Source organism: Bombus fervidus, chromosome 17, assembly GCF_041682495.2.
Source record: "Bombus fervidus isolate BK054 chromosome 17, iyBomFerv1, whole genome shotgun sequence".
In the NCBI taxonomy this organism is placed as follows: Eukaryota; Metazoa; Arthropoda; class Insecta; order Hymenoptera; family Apidae; genus Bombus; species Bombus fervidus.
In genome coordinates this window covers 7,254,682-7,270,826 of record NC_091533.1, presented here as the reverse complement: position 1 = coordinate 7,270,826, position 16,145 = coordinate 7,254,682, and the positions used below count along the sequence as shown (strand labels likewise).

The 16,145-nt window shown below is 38.7% G+C and overlaps 1 protein-coding gene across 7 annotated transcripts in view; it reads left to right on the top strand.

Moving 5' to 3' along the window:
* The window catches only part of Ten-m (teneurin transmembrane protein Ten-m), a 659,822-nt gene that overhangs the window by 311,234 nt on the left and 332,443 nt on the right, over nt 1-16,145 (top strand). For all 7 annotated transcript variants that reach the window (XM_072020543.1, XM_072020541.1, XM_072020544.1 and 4 more), the window contains exon 3: nt 10,823-11,137. In XM_072020543.1, coding sequence (XP_071876644.1) covers nt 10,823-11,137 — 315 coding nt within the window. The remainder of the gene's footprint in view (nt 1-10,822; nt 11,138-16,145) is intronic.

The following is a 16,145-nucleotide window of genomic DNA, read 5'->3' as shown; positions in this document are numbered from 1 at the left end:
CCGTCAGCGGACGAACATCAAACGTTATTCCATATATGGCAACCTGTCGAAGATACGGATGACGTTTGTGTTTTTCTTGAATCATAGTGAATTCTTTTCCCAAGCGACATCGTGCCTCTTTCGACTATTTTAATTTGTTAACCGAGTCATTCTTTAACGTTGGATAGGATTTAATGCGACGTAACTAACAACAAGTAAGATTCTAGAAACTTATGAAAGTGCCCGTAACACTTGAAATATTCTATGAATGTCATCGATGTACTTTTCTAGATAAATGTGTGGACGTGAAATCGCGTAGCGTCTAAGAACGTGACTCACCGGTTACCATTTTGGATTTAGCATGTTCTCACGTATTTATGACGAATTAAAGGATATTTCGTGGAAGAATAGTAAATGTGATTGTTATGCGCCGAGCGACATTTTGAAATCATATGTAAGTAGGTACTTACGTAGGTACGCGTTTGGAGATCAGGGATTTGTTATCTTTCATAGAACCGCTTTGTAATGTGTGAAACGTCGAGTGAAAGACTGATTTGAAATAATTCTATATGAAATGTTGTATCGTCAAATAGATGGCAATTAAAATGCCCTAATGATTTGTAAATAGACTGGCAGATATTTATGCAAATTTACATTCCTGCGAGTACAATTAAAGAAATAGAAGCTAAGAATTATAACGAATATTCTACTTCGAATATTTTATATATCATTGCATACTACGTGCATTCTGTGCGCGTTTGCGATTTTAAATTCCCCATAAATGCATAAATTCCGCAGTGTACTCATAATATCCGCTATAGCCGTTGCAAGGAGGCAAAAAAAGGACAAAGCATCGTAAAATCCGAAATTACGCCGTTCGTCTTTAATGCGACTTCGGTGGCGCCGAATTTTGCGCGATACTCGAGACGATCTCGCGAGAACGTGACGATGAAGTAGATAAACAAACTAGGTCGAAGCAATTGTGTGAATCACAGGAAATAGACACCCCGATGAAACGTCCTCTTGTAAAATCGAATCGTAAAAAGGCTGCGAAGGTATATGAATTAACGAGATTCCCGGCGCAGATGCGTTGTCTGTGATTTTTATGCCCGACGAATGCCAGATGCGATCGTAAAACAGTTCTCGGATATTTCAGAGAGTCACGGCTGGGACTTTGAATTTCCTGCTCAAGTGTCTGTCGAATGAGATAGAAATTACTGGCTTAGAAATTTCGATGATTATATTTGTTTTAAGTGAGCTTCTTTTTTATTTATACTCCTACATACAACATAAATATCATTTTTTATCTTTATGTCCATACGTAATGGAAGAAAAGATTGTAATAATAATGAAACATTATCTAATACGTTGTATCTGTCTCGACCAGGTTATGAAAAAATGTCGAAATAAGGATTTATGGCGAATCGACATAAACCTTCACAACTTCATTAGAGTTGTTTATACATTTGTAGGGTAATTTAAAGCTACAAAAGCGTTTATAGAGATCTATAGGAAATTTTTATCCATGAAAATGCTCAAAATACGCACGGTTTATAAAAATATATGAGATATATGAGAGACAAATTTCTGTTTGAATTCCATCCCTTCGCTGATATTCGCCAAACGTAAATTTGCATAAACAATCGCAGTTTAATCAGGAATTTTACACTTTCTCGCTCCTATCAATAATTTTCCTCTATCCATCCTCTTTCTTATCGTCCATCCTTTTTCTAACCAGCTCGATCGGCCCTTTTGAACGTTCCGGAACCGGTTCCAGAAATCCAAAGCTCGAGACGCGATGTCTCGAAGCAACGTGCATGAATGCAGTTAGGCGCCCTTCGAAGACGCGTAAGTCGCTAGGGATAATTGGCTGGTGGCCTGCGGCAAGTGCCATCGATTTGCACCACCTGCTCTCCCGCATTGCTGCGACCTACCATACATCCTAGTATTTATTCTCGATCTTGTTAAATGGTTCACGAGGCCGGTTTCCGTGAGAAAAATTGAAAACGACCAGCGATGGCGAACGAATAAGAGAGAAGAGACCGATAGAATGAAACGAACTGGTACAGAGAAACGCCAGACATCGTGTTTTCTTTCGATCCGGTGATTTCTGAAGTTTGCTCCGCGGATTATTTGTTTAAGGTCTGCGACGCGTGAAAATTCAGCGGATATGATTTTATTTTGAGAATGAATGTGGGTATTTGTTAAGGATTAGGAACGTTGTGAGATTTAATAATAGCAATAAAGAACAGTGACAAAATAATTAATTTCTCTATTTAAAATCTGAGGTGTTAAATTTCGATTTAACACTTCGTCTATGCCATTTCGTTTAGAGATATTAAAATGATTAATATCGCGTAAATATAATCGTCATAATTGATAGCGTGGAAACAATACACTGTTGCGAAACTCATAAACTTGAAAATTTCAGAAAAGTTAAAAATAAGCTGAATTTTGGATTATTTACGTAATACGAATAAAAAGCAACAATATTCTGTGTCGTCGGATTAACAACTTTCTTAATTTCTCATTGGGGAACTTGTAACATAGTTGGAAATTTTTTACAATGTTCCTGAATGTTTCACAAGTTAAACAATTTACCCATGAGGTGTCACTTTCGCGTTTTACAAGCTTGACCTCTCGCCGAGCTATTTGACTTTAAAACATAGTCATCTGACTAACCTGATACTGCCCTTTGAAATAGCTGCGCGTCAAGTATTCGTTGTATTTTTTCTTTTTCGTTAGGGGCTGCTACCGTGAAGACCTATTCTCACGGTTCCCTGGCTCTTATCTTCCCAAGCTTTTGTTTATCATCGAAGCGCGCGTAATCAGCTAATAGTTTTCATCAATATGCGAAAGAATAGCGTTGTTAAAAGGATTTCTTCGTTCAAAAGCTAAATTTAACATTTGAATACATTATGACTTTTACATCCTGGATCATCCAAAAAAAAAACCTCAATTGTTGCAACACGATTTCTTTTTAACGAAATTTCAGGAATTTTGTTGTTAAAAGTCCTACATATTACGTTCGTTGACGTTTTATTGGAAATATCGTGATGCGGCCGTAATTGAAAGTCTATTGTCTACGCGAACGAACTAAATATTTCGTAAAAAAAATTTGTTCTTCGGAAATATAACCTGACTTAAATATAACGAAATCTAGATTTCCTATATAACTCGTTAATACGATCGTTTGCCTCGCGTTAATAAAATATATCGATTATCGAAGCTGTTGCGCAACTTTGTTGGTTAAAAATATTTCAATATATTTCTACACGCGCGCGATTTTTCAATGTTACGAAAGTACGACAGTTTCGGGCCAGCGAATGAATTGCAGCCGGCGAAAAAATTTTTCTCCAATAACAGAAACTTTCCCCTTTCCCTGATGTACGACCTAACTTCGCATTTTCACCGTGCACGCATATCTATATGCATTAAGCTTATTTATCTCTTCTATTTTTCCTCTTTTTTTTTTCAATGTATTATACACCGTGGTAGAACAAAATTCGTATTACAAGTTCGAAGAACAAGAAAAATCTCCCTGTTAGCTTTTTCAGTCGTAAAGTACAAGTATCTCGAAGTTGAACGAAGTTAACTTCGGGGTACGCGGATTTCGTTTAAATTCTATGTATGTCAAGAAGTTCGCGTGTATTCATAAAGTTCTAGCGTAAATGTCGTTCTAAGAATACTCTTAATGTGTGACTTTATATGTAATAGTCGTGGCCTGTAATAGTCATGTACACGCGTTTTATTGCCATCATGCAACCTAGCATCGTGACATCGTGTTAAAGCCATCCGACACGCGTTTCTACATTGTTTATTAAACCATTTCTGGCTCGGAGATTCATTATCATTATATTAGAATAATGTCATCGATACTTACAGTTCTCTATCAAATTTTTTAAAAAAATATTCTCACATTCAAGTGTATAGTCTACGCACGTATATGATGAACGACGATTGCTAAACAGCTGTACGATAAATATGCATAACGGACTGTCTCTCTCGATTGTTGTAAAATCAATAATAGAGAGTATTAATCATTTAAATTCGACAATTGTATTCCCTTTTGGGTCCAAGAGCGTCTAATCATCGCGATCACAAGGGAGAATAGGTTCTCAATTCGGTGAAGATCGAAGCACGGGCACGCGCAACCGTTTCATTCGGTGAAACGCTATCATCGGAGCTAAGTCGATTAAGCCAAAGGCGATTCAAATGTTCTCTAGTCATGCTCGAGCGTTTCCGCGAGTATTCTAAAATGCCTTTATCCAATTTCCCGATGAAGGAAAACGTCTATTGTTTTATCCACGATGCGATCTTTTTATATAGAATCTGAGATAACGCGTGCACGAGAGTGGACGTAGCAGAACTCGTTTACCTCGTAACCCCGTCAAGTCGCAGCTATTCGCACGAGACACAGGAAAATCGATAGCTAACGCTTCGTGCTGTGTCGCTTCGTTGTACGCTGCACTGTTTCATGGGTCTACACCCTCGCTGCCAGACAAATACGGCATTAGATAATCAGGTGATACCGATATATCGTTATCGGTTGCCACTATTATTTCATAGTGTCGTGAGAAACGGTGTGCAGGCACGTACAATGTGCGTCATTCGCCACGGTCGGCCATTCCCATTTTACCAAGTGATTTCAGGCATCGCGTCGCCACCACTTGCTAATAATCCCTGTACTAACTCCGCTACAAATAATTCTCGCTCGAATTACAGAAGTTTATGGCAACGTCGAAGGTAAGCGACAAGTATCGGAGTCGATGCGTCATTGAAGTTTCCAAAAATATCGAAATATGTTATCGCCGATCGTTATGCACTTATAGGTTTGTAGCGACACACGAGCTACAGGACAATTCAAATCGCGTTGTTGTTTTGCCTCGGAGTATCAATATCGTAATGTAATAATAAATAAACTCCGGGCAAAACAATGTTGCCGCTACATGCAACCGTCGCAGGTGGACGAATTCGAATTTTCCAGCTGTCCACCGACCAGTGTAAACAAACAGAAGCGAGCGTAAGAAAGTCAGTATCCACGAGTATCGTAGAGTATCTATCGAGTGTCTATCAATTACCAACGAGTTATCAGCGAACAATTGTACACTATCTTAGCGAATTTGTTAGTACGAGCGTCTCAGTGAATATTGTCTGTATATTAACACGTTGACTGTCAGCAAAGTTTCTGATCAGGCCGCGTAACCCATATTTAGGTGTCGCTTATTTAATTACTTGCGAAGGATCGTCGTAGGTATTTGAGAAGATATTCCATAATAATAAAACTGTTGAATTGTTATAAAAGTAATACGAAAATAGTTTATTAAAAGAATTATTTAGAATGTAAAACTATTCTATACATAACTGAGGTTGGTCGGGACAATTTGGACAATAAGTTGTTGTTTTCTTTAAATTTTCTGTGTCTTTGTTCGGTGCATTCGACGTCTTTTATTTGTATGCGCGTGTAATGCTTCTTCCGGAATCATTTTTCCGAACGGCGATATTATGCTGACTCAATCGAAAACAAGGACTTTTTGTATTTTCAGACAACCCTAATAATTTTGTAGCTAATAACTCTCTAAATATTCTAATATTTATATCCTTCCTTGTTACAATTTTGCAAACCGTCAAAGCGTTTTCAACAGGAATTCCCAGAAGGACTTGGACGCCAAGTTTTCTGTACCATATGATCCATTTTCTAATTTTGGTGGCATAAGAAACCATTTGGTCGGAATAATCTATACCACACTTTCCTTCATTATATTCAACAACAGCTAGTGGTTTGAATATTGCGAACAAACGAAACGAGAGATCATTCTTGAGACTACCACTCGAGCGCCTCGCATTACTAAAATATCGATGGGAGTATCTAGCAGAGAACGCTTGGCGTTCTACTGCGGCACGCGTGACCTGACGGAGATTTCTTTGAAAACACGCGTGGCAGTCAACGGGTTCATTTATTTAATTATTTTAAATACACTTGACGGTTTGCAACAGCCAGTTATCTCGTTATTCTAACTACCAATCCTCTACAGGTTGATGCATCAGGAATGTCGTATCTCTGATGTTTGAATTTAGCACGCCAATACCAGCTATTTAATTTCATAGCATCGTTGATCATTAATCGCATTAAAGAAGGAATATGTTACGTATCGTGTGTGTAAGAATATTTCAAGGCAAGTAGAGTAACCGAATAAGATTCGCATTAGTTAGTCTGGTGAGTTGACTAACGAGGATAAGCATATAAATTCGAAATACATTTGAAGTTGAGTAACCAGGAATTTGACGATGCTAAAGAGGTTCCAAGTTACCGGAATTTAACTTGGCCAGTCTGAACGAAGATTGTAACGTAATGTAAATCATCTTCAGAAGCGATAGTGATCGGAATTGACTTGTCCAGGAGCTTCGCACAGCGCTGCAATCGATAACAATCATTTCCGCGTTACGTTAACGAAATACTATTGTCCGTGACGCGTTAATGGAATTATAGATTCTCGCGTACGCGGCGCGTTGTTGCGGTATCATGGGAACGATGATGGAATTATGTGGGTTAACACAATCCACGTTCGAGGTTAGGAAGAAATTTACAAGCCTTCACGCACGTGCGCGCATAAGCGCTGGATATATGATCGCAGGAGTCTCTATGGTGGCCACAATATTCCCCCATGGTAATTCGATAATGTATTATGGATACGTGAAATTCGACGAGAATCTCCGCTGGTCGCGTAACAGGAAAATACAAAGTGTTTGGCCGGCAAGTATCCACATGGAAGAGATCGTTTCACGCCTCTTCTATGCTCACCTTCCCACGCTCTGTTCCTTTGTTCACTTTGATTCTCTTCGTCCGATTCGAATTAAACGAATTCATTCCCGTACCGACCAGCCAATACATTTCTGGTTGTCGTTCGATTCAACTCGCAAAAGTTTGCTCGCTCAAACGGACCGAGACTTCTTCAATTTTGGGAAACGAGCTGAAACTATGTTTAGCTATATGGTGGTTAAGGAATGAAACGTGGTTGGGATATGTACATTATAGCGAAAGTTTGATAGGATGCGAGGAATTTATATAGTTTAGCCACTTGGTAGTTTCATTGCTGTTAACGCATTTGGTGCATCAAGATAATTAGTTAATAATAAGTAATGGTACCGATAAACGTTGTAATAAAGAACCCAGAAAGACAGAAAGAAAATGGGTAGTTTGTTAGAAGAAATATTGTTATTTGTTCAACTTGTTAGCTGTAAAATTAATAACTTTGGTAAAATAATTAGCGAGATTGAATAATAACCGTGAAAATAAAAGAGTCATTAACGTAAAACTGCATCCTTACGAACATAATACTACGTTATCTTCTAGTTCATAAAAGTTAAAAGCTTGCTCTTCCACCCTTGAATACGCCAAAGTTGATAGACATCAAAATAATATTATCCTATTATCCCATCCTATCTTATGAGATAAGATTGAAATACAGACTAAACGACATTAGCGATAGCTGGAACAAACTGTATTACAGGATTTCTTTATATAATCTGTATAAAAGCGAGTAGATGGTCCAAAAATTACGTTCCATTTACAATCTTTTCTCAGACAATTTACATTATTTGCTTCTGCTTTTTTAACGTTAGTATTGCGAAAGCGAATTCTCTTTACTTAAGTTCTACGATTCCGTAAAAGATAAAGAAATATTTATATCTTTTCGAAATTTGCAACTTCCATATATATATATTTTCAAATTAGTTTTGAACTTTGCCAATATAATTACGAAGTCGGGTCTCATAAAAGCGTTGATGAAACTTCGAAATGTTTCGTATCGCACGTAATATGTTCCTGTAACGTGTCTACAAGTGTTCGAATACTTTCGCGAGCTTTCGTAAGATACATAAAAGGAAGGAAAATGAAATAAAAAAAAAAAAAAAAAAAGAAGAGAATAGCCGCGAACCATTGATTCGATCAACGGCAAGTTAACTCGGTCGACGGAGCAATAGATTGCATCCATTAACGTTGTGCGCGTCTAAACCTCGTTACAAAGGATGCCATTTCATGATCGTACCTCCTTTTAATAATGCCGCGTTGAAGTAGTGGCGAGGAGAGTCTCTTTCACGAGAAAGGTCGGCGGTAAAAAATTATTTGAAAACTCGCCGAGAGGTCGGGGGAGTAGCAAACTCGATGCATTACACGCAGACCATAATTAAATGTCGTGCAACTCATCACTGATGGACACACCTAATTTCATTCGCTGCCATAACTTCATTAATAATTTACATCCCTTTCAGCTTGCTTTGCTATCCTTTCCACGCCGTGGTAATTGTAGTTCAAAAGATTTTTCAGCATCGTTCGATAACGAAACTCAGCCAACCGTGACTTCTTGATCTAAAAGAAAAGAAAAATTCAGTCACCTTGACGGATTCTTCTTCTTCTTCTTCTCAGCACCTACAGATCTATTTTTAGTGATAGAATTGTGGACTCGCGTAAATTCGACTATAAATTCTGCACAGCGACTCGTGAAAGTTTGGAAATATTTCAATAAATTTTCAAGGATATACGAATATGTCCAATAGCACAGAAAACATAATTAAGTTTCTTCGTTGACGACGCGGTAACGTTCAATAAAGCCGCCGACACTTGGCTGCGGTAACGGGAGATATCTCACATTAAACATTAGAAGAGAACATCACACCGGCGGTGTCCACTTACCAAAGACATAGAAACGTTACATTAAGGCCCGGAGGGTTTCCCCGAAAAGGTGGCAAAACAATTCTAACGTCACGCACACTTGGACAAACACGGAGGAACATGGGACTTCCGGCTCCTTTCAGCCAAGGGGAGACGACCAAACGGAAAAATATTCTTTCTGAAGATTCTTCCATCATATGATGTCACCGTTTTCTCTTGCCTGAAGCTACGAAAAGTAGCTCACGAAAGTATTATCATAGAAAGTATAACATTTTGAAATTTCAGTGCCACTCTAATGAAATACGACTGTCATAATTATATTGGTAAAGTTGAAATAAAAACTAAAAATATATGTATTTGACACACCAATAATCGAATCATCGTTAGAAGTTATTTAAATCTTCAAGAATTATTTTGCACTGAGAAGAATATTCTTTTTTAGAATTATTTTAATGAGATTAGGTAAACCAGAATAATTATCGTTAAATTATTACAACCCTAGTCTTAGCCGCTAAAAGCTTTCCACAAGTGTTCGAATACTTTTGTAAGCAATTGTACGTTCGTAGACGAACTCTCCGCGAGATTTCTCGAACGTTTTTGTCGCGAAAACTTGGTTAGAGTGCTTGGTTAAATCTCGACAGAGAGAAGACTAATTGATCCCATGGGTGACCACGAGTTGTCATCGTATCTCAAAACGGAACAGATGTTGTTAGGTGACGAGGGAACAGGAAAACCAGTTTTTAGGTCGTCGTAAAGGAAAAAAGAAAAGAAAGTGAGGGAAGTGACGGCGATGTCTTGTCACGGGCAAGCGTTTGGGATAAATCGCGCGAAAACTATGATCGATGCCTTTAACCTTTGACTCTGCTCCTCCACGAGCCACTGCATCAACCAACCGTGTTATCGAGATATCGATATCCACGCTTTTCTTTCGCTATCTTTAGCTTTCCTCTATCGATCCAACTTTGCCTGGGGGAACTTGGTGATGGGATCAAGTTCAATATGTACACCGCCATTCTTACGTAGACTACGGATGTTTGTGCAATTTCACATTTTTACAATCATAACTAAAGTAAGGGAACCTAACCAGAATATTGTTGTTAATAGCTTAATGATACAAACGAATTAAAAGATCGCATTGGTCAAAATTTAAGTAGTATTAAAGTAAACAAAAATTAAAAGTCGTTGTAGGGATTGTACAAAACAATTTCAAAATATGTACACTGCATGTATGTTATCGTGGAAATGTAAATTTGTAAAAATAATTTACAAATAAACTTTGTAAAAAATTTACGTTGTATAAAAATTGTTCGTATTCTTTCTCACATATCATCTGTTAAAATTTCTTAGATTTTAACTGTGTCAACAGAATCGAATTGTTGCATAAATAAAAAAATGGCACCCTCATTGTGTTTGTTAATAAATAAGCTGGCAATAAAAGAGAATCATATTAATCAGTAATGTAATAAATCCCTAGTCTCTGCGTCGTGAATAGAATATCGTTTTAATCCACACTCTTATGGTTTCTTTCATTCACAAAATTATGATATAAATATCATGAATACCGCGTATTAATCGAATACCAAAATAGTGTAATAAAATTCCAGACAAGAATTCAATAACCCGGCAGGGAGAACGCTTTAATCGCTCCATTTTTGTTGTGAAACTCTCCTACACAGCTGGATATTAATTGCCTAATAAAAGCAACGTTCCATAAAAAATTTTTATTAAATAAATGGCTAATAGGATACGTACGGTGGAAAATAATTTTTCTATAATAAATCTTTCCTAAGTTCAGAAAACATATATACATAGACTAAGAAAGGAAAAATAATACGTCCATTAAAAAGTTAAGTATAATTCTAGGATTAACCAAAACTACATTAAAAACGGGTTAATAGTAACGCAACTAACATATAAAACATCTATATCGTAATAAGATTATCTCGTAAACTAAACAGATAAAAACACACAAAATTATCGTAACATCCAAAACGAAAGGATCCATCAAGAGTTTGAGTGACTTAATCGTTCAGCAAACGACAAGCCCAGATCCCGAAAACGAGGGGTTAACACCCTCTTTTTCGTGGTAGCTACAATGTCAACGTTAATACAAACGCACGTAGTCGACTCGACATGGATGTTTACGTAGAACATTTTTAACGATTGTTGCAGGGAAGGGACGGCTCTACCCGGCCTACAGTTTGAGCGGCAGCGAGGGTGAGGAAAATTCGCCAAGCCTGCGAGGTCGCGCTCCCGCCTACCCTCAAAATAATCACCAGACCACGCAATCACACCTGAATCACTACAACGCCAGTCAGCATAAACAACGTGCCTATCAACAGCAACAGCAGCATCCCCTGTATCATATGCCCAGCACTGGTGCTGGACTTAGCGACACACCAACTTCCGGTAACGCGTCCGACGAAACTCTCACCGACAGTGACCTGATCACTGTTGCCCGTGACTCTGCTCTGCTCGTTCATAACGGTGAGTAACATTATTTGTGCCTTCATTCCTTCAAATAAAACAATTAAATTAGCGTTAGTTTATTGAAGAGGAACATAAGCGCCACATAACGAAAACAGAAAGGAGGATGAAAATTATAATAATTAGGTCTTTGGTTTTATTTGTTGTCGCTTTGTTTAATATATTTGTAGGGATTTTAGGAAGATCAGTCACTTTGACTAACTTGATACTTCTAGCGTTAAGAATCTCAAGCCTACAACGCACATTCTTAGCATAGTCGACACAGTTTATAATCTCAAGTAAACTGAACACGCGTGAAGCTTATCAGAAACGTATCTTTTCGTAACGTTCCCACGCAATAACTCTATTTCCTATCCGATGGTACATCTATTGCATACATCACCTTATCTGTTCCTCGTCTTTCACCGTGTAACAACATTCTTAAACAAAGTTGTCGTGTGAGTTTCGCGCTAAATGGTCCGATTGACTCGTCTCGTGTCTTCCACGTGATAAATACCTTTCACGAGCAACTGTCCAGCAAAGACTTCGAATCCAGAGAGTTTCCAGGTGTTATACGAGACGAAGCTGGCGCAGGTTGGAGTAGACGTGGCTGTACCACGCTCGGTATACCTTCGAAGCGATACGTCATCCGTGACAAGCCGGTGTGCCGATAACCTCCGTCTCCGACAAACCCCCGTGTGTGGCCTCACACCTCATCGCGGCAACGACCATCCATCATGTTTGAGTAATGTAGGGACACGATTTCACGTTATTGCAAATGACCGACTCCGTCTACGTAGCAACGTACCTCTACTTCAGACCGATTACCATCCAAGAAACTGACCCTTTATTAGAGGCCATTATCGATCGCGCCCTGTGGCCCTGATTCTCAGCTGCGAGGTCAACGCGATCCACGTTCAAGGTGCATCATAATGTATTAGGTTGTTCGAAAAGTTTCTAACGAAACTTAAGGAAAGTTAATTTTGATAATTAAATTTTATAGAAGCAGAACGTTATTAGTAGACTGCCAATGTTTATGAGATTTCAGTGAAATTCAAGCGAAAGCTAAATAGAAATTTGTTTCACTCGTTAATCGTTATAGCAACCGCTTCATTTGCCATACTCTACATATTCATCTTTTATTTCTTCGTGGAAGCGAAGGACGAGTGATCGAAGACGTTATATCGTTGTTAATCCAAGCAGTTCGATACACATGACGCTACACTCGGTGTAACCATGAAGCGCACCCTCTCGCGCATGACACGTTGCTTTCCACTGTCATGCTAATCCCTTGCAGGCGTAATTGCCGATTTATGCGCGGGAACATTGGTCTCGGAGCATAATGCGTACACAATGTGTCCCGGGGGTTTGGGATTACTTATCCCATGAAGAAGGAAATCGCGCTGGTTTGATGGATGATGGAACCTTACGATCCCAATGTCTCGTCACTTTCTCATGAAACGTGGACGTACTTACTTAGTCTAGAGTAGTCATGCTAGTGGAACGAAATTCGCCAGAAGCTCTTTATTTCCCTGGTTTCTACACGAGGCTAGAGACAGAGTCATTGTGATTCAGCTGAAATCTTAATGGAGTATCGAGAACCGTGGAGGAACGTCTATTATGAACTCGCCTGTTTCCCATTACGGTCAATAAAAGGGGAGATTCAAAGCACATTTTTTTGCACCGCAGAGTGAGGCTAGAAGAAGACGAGGAAAGGGGGGAAAAAAGAGAGAGAGAGGAAGGTTTACTAGGTACGCTGACGTGATTTTAGTCCGCGATCCATTCTCCGCAACGCGACGCGGGGAACACTTCCATTTAGATGCTCATCTCGCGGAAAAGATTTCACGAGGATATATTACCGTGACGTTATGTCTCCTTTCGTTCGAGGAAACCGGAACGAGATGCTATCTTTGAAATAAACGATCACGGTTAAATGCTTTGCTTGCAATACGAACCATTAACGCGCATCCACGCTAATATCCTGCCTCTGGTACGAGATGCAAGCAGCGACGGGATGTCTTCCTCTAATTAATTTAAGACAGACACTGGTTACAATATGCTCGCGTCGATCTGAATTCGAGTAATTTCTTAAAATACTCTGCAATCGTCAAATACAGTCCAAATAAAATATTTTGACGTTCGAATAATCGTGTAACTCCCGTCAAATAATATCGAGTTAAAAAATCATATTGATACAATATTTAGAAATATTAGTAAATTTAATGAAACTATAATGAATTCTATTAATGAATCGAATTGAAATGAAACTATTAATGAATTATAAAACAATATCAAATTTAATAGAATATTTCGATTAGAAAGTAATGATTCTTAAATTACATTTTTCTATGCCCTGCGAATAAAAAATCATCGAGTCTACCAAAGAACGATATAAAGGAAGCTCGAGAAATTAAGAATTGATTAGCAAGCAAGTTTGTAAGATGTTCAATAAATGATAAAAGAATGAAATTTTAATGGGATATAGGCGGAGTGAGGATTTCAATTTAACGTTGAACCGGCTGTTTCGTATCTATCTATAAATCTACACGCCTAGAGAATCTACGACATGTTTACTTACCAATGTTAATACGGACCACAGTGGCAGCGTTATCCGTGGCAAGTATTGCTACTAGCTGGGACCTCGTAGATTACTGCTTGTTCCGTTATTGTAAGGTATGTAATTACTACACCCACTATCATCAGCGTGTGTATAATTACTACATGCACTATCATCAATGGATATCTAATTTCTACACGTACCCTTGCCAGTGGGTGTGAAATTACTAGATGTACGATCCAACCTGCCCCTCTCAACTAATACGTGTACTGTGGATTGTACAGTTGCGAAATATACTTCTTAGAATGAAAGTTAACGACGCATCAGAGACCTTTCGATGTTCAAACGATCATCTGATTCCCGTCAAATGGTTTTGACTTTATGTATCAGCATAGTTTGCCAAGGATTGGATTTTCTAACGTTATTAGTATAAAGTCAAGATAAAACAGTTATTTCAGCGGTATTACTTCTTGTTATATAATCCATACGACGCACCATGTGCGTCAATACCATGCAAAGTGTTAAATAATACTTTAGTTTTAGGGAAAGCTTTTTAAAACTTTTTACACATCTCTTATTTCCAAGGGTGTCGGAAGGTTTTAAATGCTTTATGTGCAACTTGTTGCTTCGTTTGGAATAATCGCCTACCTACTACTATAAGACAAAAATTCGACGATTTATTTCGGTCTGGTAACGAAAGGAAATTTAAATATGGATTTGCAAATAATACGACTAATGACATTTATGTGAAGAATTTGAAACGGAGAAATTCCCGAACCATTTGATAAAGCAAATATAATATTCGCGTGTTACTAAAAATTAGAACTATTATCACAGATAGTAAGATCGTACGATTCAACGATGAGCAATTATTTAAATTCTGCGTGTAACTTTTGTAAATGTATAGCCTTCAATCGAGAATAACACACCATGCGATTGGCAGAAACTGTAAAACCCTTCGACACTCTGTTTCCTTGAATACCGATAGGTTGGTTTTTTACCGAGTTGCGCCAAGTTTCGACACAAACTATTCACTAATAGTCTGCGATATCTGAACGACTGGTATGTAACGTATAATGGCGGCGGAGAAAAGAGAAGTTCGCGGTGCAGTATACCCGTGGAATTCAAGGCAGCTGAAGGGGATGGTGGTTGAAATGTGGAATGTGTAGATGGGAATAGAACGGTACCAGTTTGTCCGTTCTTTTTCCAGACAAAAAAAAAGCCTGCGAAATGAATGATAGGTGTCTCCAACTGCTTCTATGCACAAATTTTTATTTTCACCATTAAGTCTAATAATTTTCACTGACAAGTTTATTTCCTTTATTCGTAAGTTTTTCATTTTATCCATGATAATTGTTTTAAACATATTCTTCCCCCTTGAGTATAATTACTTGCAAGTTTTTCTCTTTAGAAGAAGAGACGAGTGTCTTTCTCTTTGCTTAGATATATTACTTAAAACACGAAAAGAGAGAAATCGTAAGAGAAAAAGCTATGATATTTCCAACGTCAATACTAAAAATTGTTATTACTGAAAAATGTTTGTCTTGCTATTATTTCAAATATGATGGCGGCTGCAGCGTACATAAATTTCGACTCTCTCGATGGTCGACTCGACTCTTGACCCACGCAGCAAGCTTTCGCACAGTAAAATCAATGAAGAAAATTCTAATTGCTCCCTTTCGCGGAGGGCTGCTGCCACTCGAGCAAGAGACAAGATAATCGTTTGCTCGAACGCGAGAACGCGACGAGGGGCTATAGATCAGAAGAAGCTTCCGGAATTAATGTTCAAAGAGAAGAAAGCAATATACCAGAGGGGCGGAGAGAGATTAATTATCTACGAGACGATAATTCGTAAAGAGGAACGCAGGCAAGGTGTGCCGGGGTTCGTGATAAAGCGCGGTTTTCCTTCGTGTTGGAACGGAGTCGAAGGTCGGAAACGACGTGGATTAGAGCCGCGCGACCGGAATTTCGCGGGGAAATCCATTCCTACGCCGGAACCATGACCGACCCCGAGCCCAGCTTTCAACCAGGACGAATGAATACCCGAAGAGAACACGAGGGAGGGGGATTACTTCCGTCTCATTAGCGTGGGCCATGATTCCACGCGGCGAGATCGAGGAATTCGTCACGCCTGCCGACCATACACACCCACGAAAATCCTAATTCATTTCACGACGAAAACCTCCAGTCTGATGATTAACCCGCCGATGATGACGGAAGCCGAATTTATCCGACGCTCCACGTCGCCAAATTACCCGGGCTGAGTCACTTCGGTTTTTCGTTCACGCCATGTTGCATAATTTATAACTCTAATATGTCATATTGTAGCAGTGTTTATGAATAATGCAGGAAGTGAATCCCGGGAGGGAAAGATTTCTTGTTTTGTGATTCAGGATCATTAGTACATGTACATTGCCGCTTAAAAGTATACACGCGTTGACCAATTTATGATAACAATACGCGAATATATAT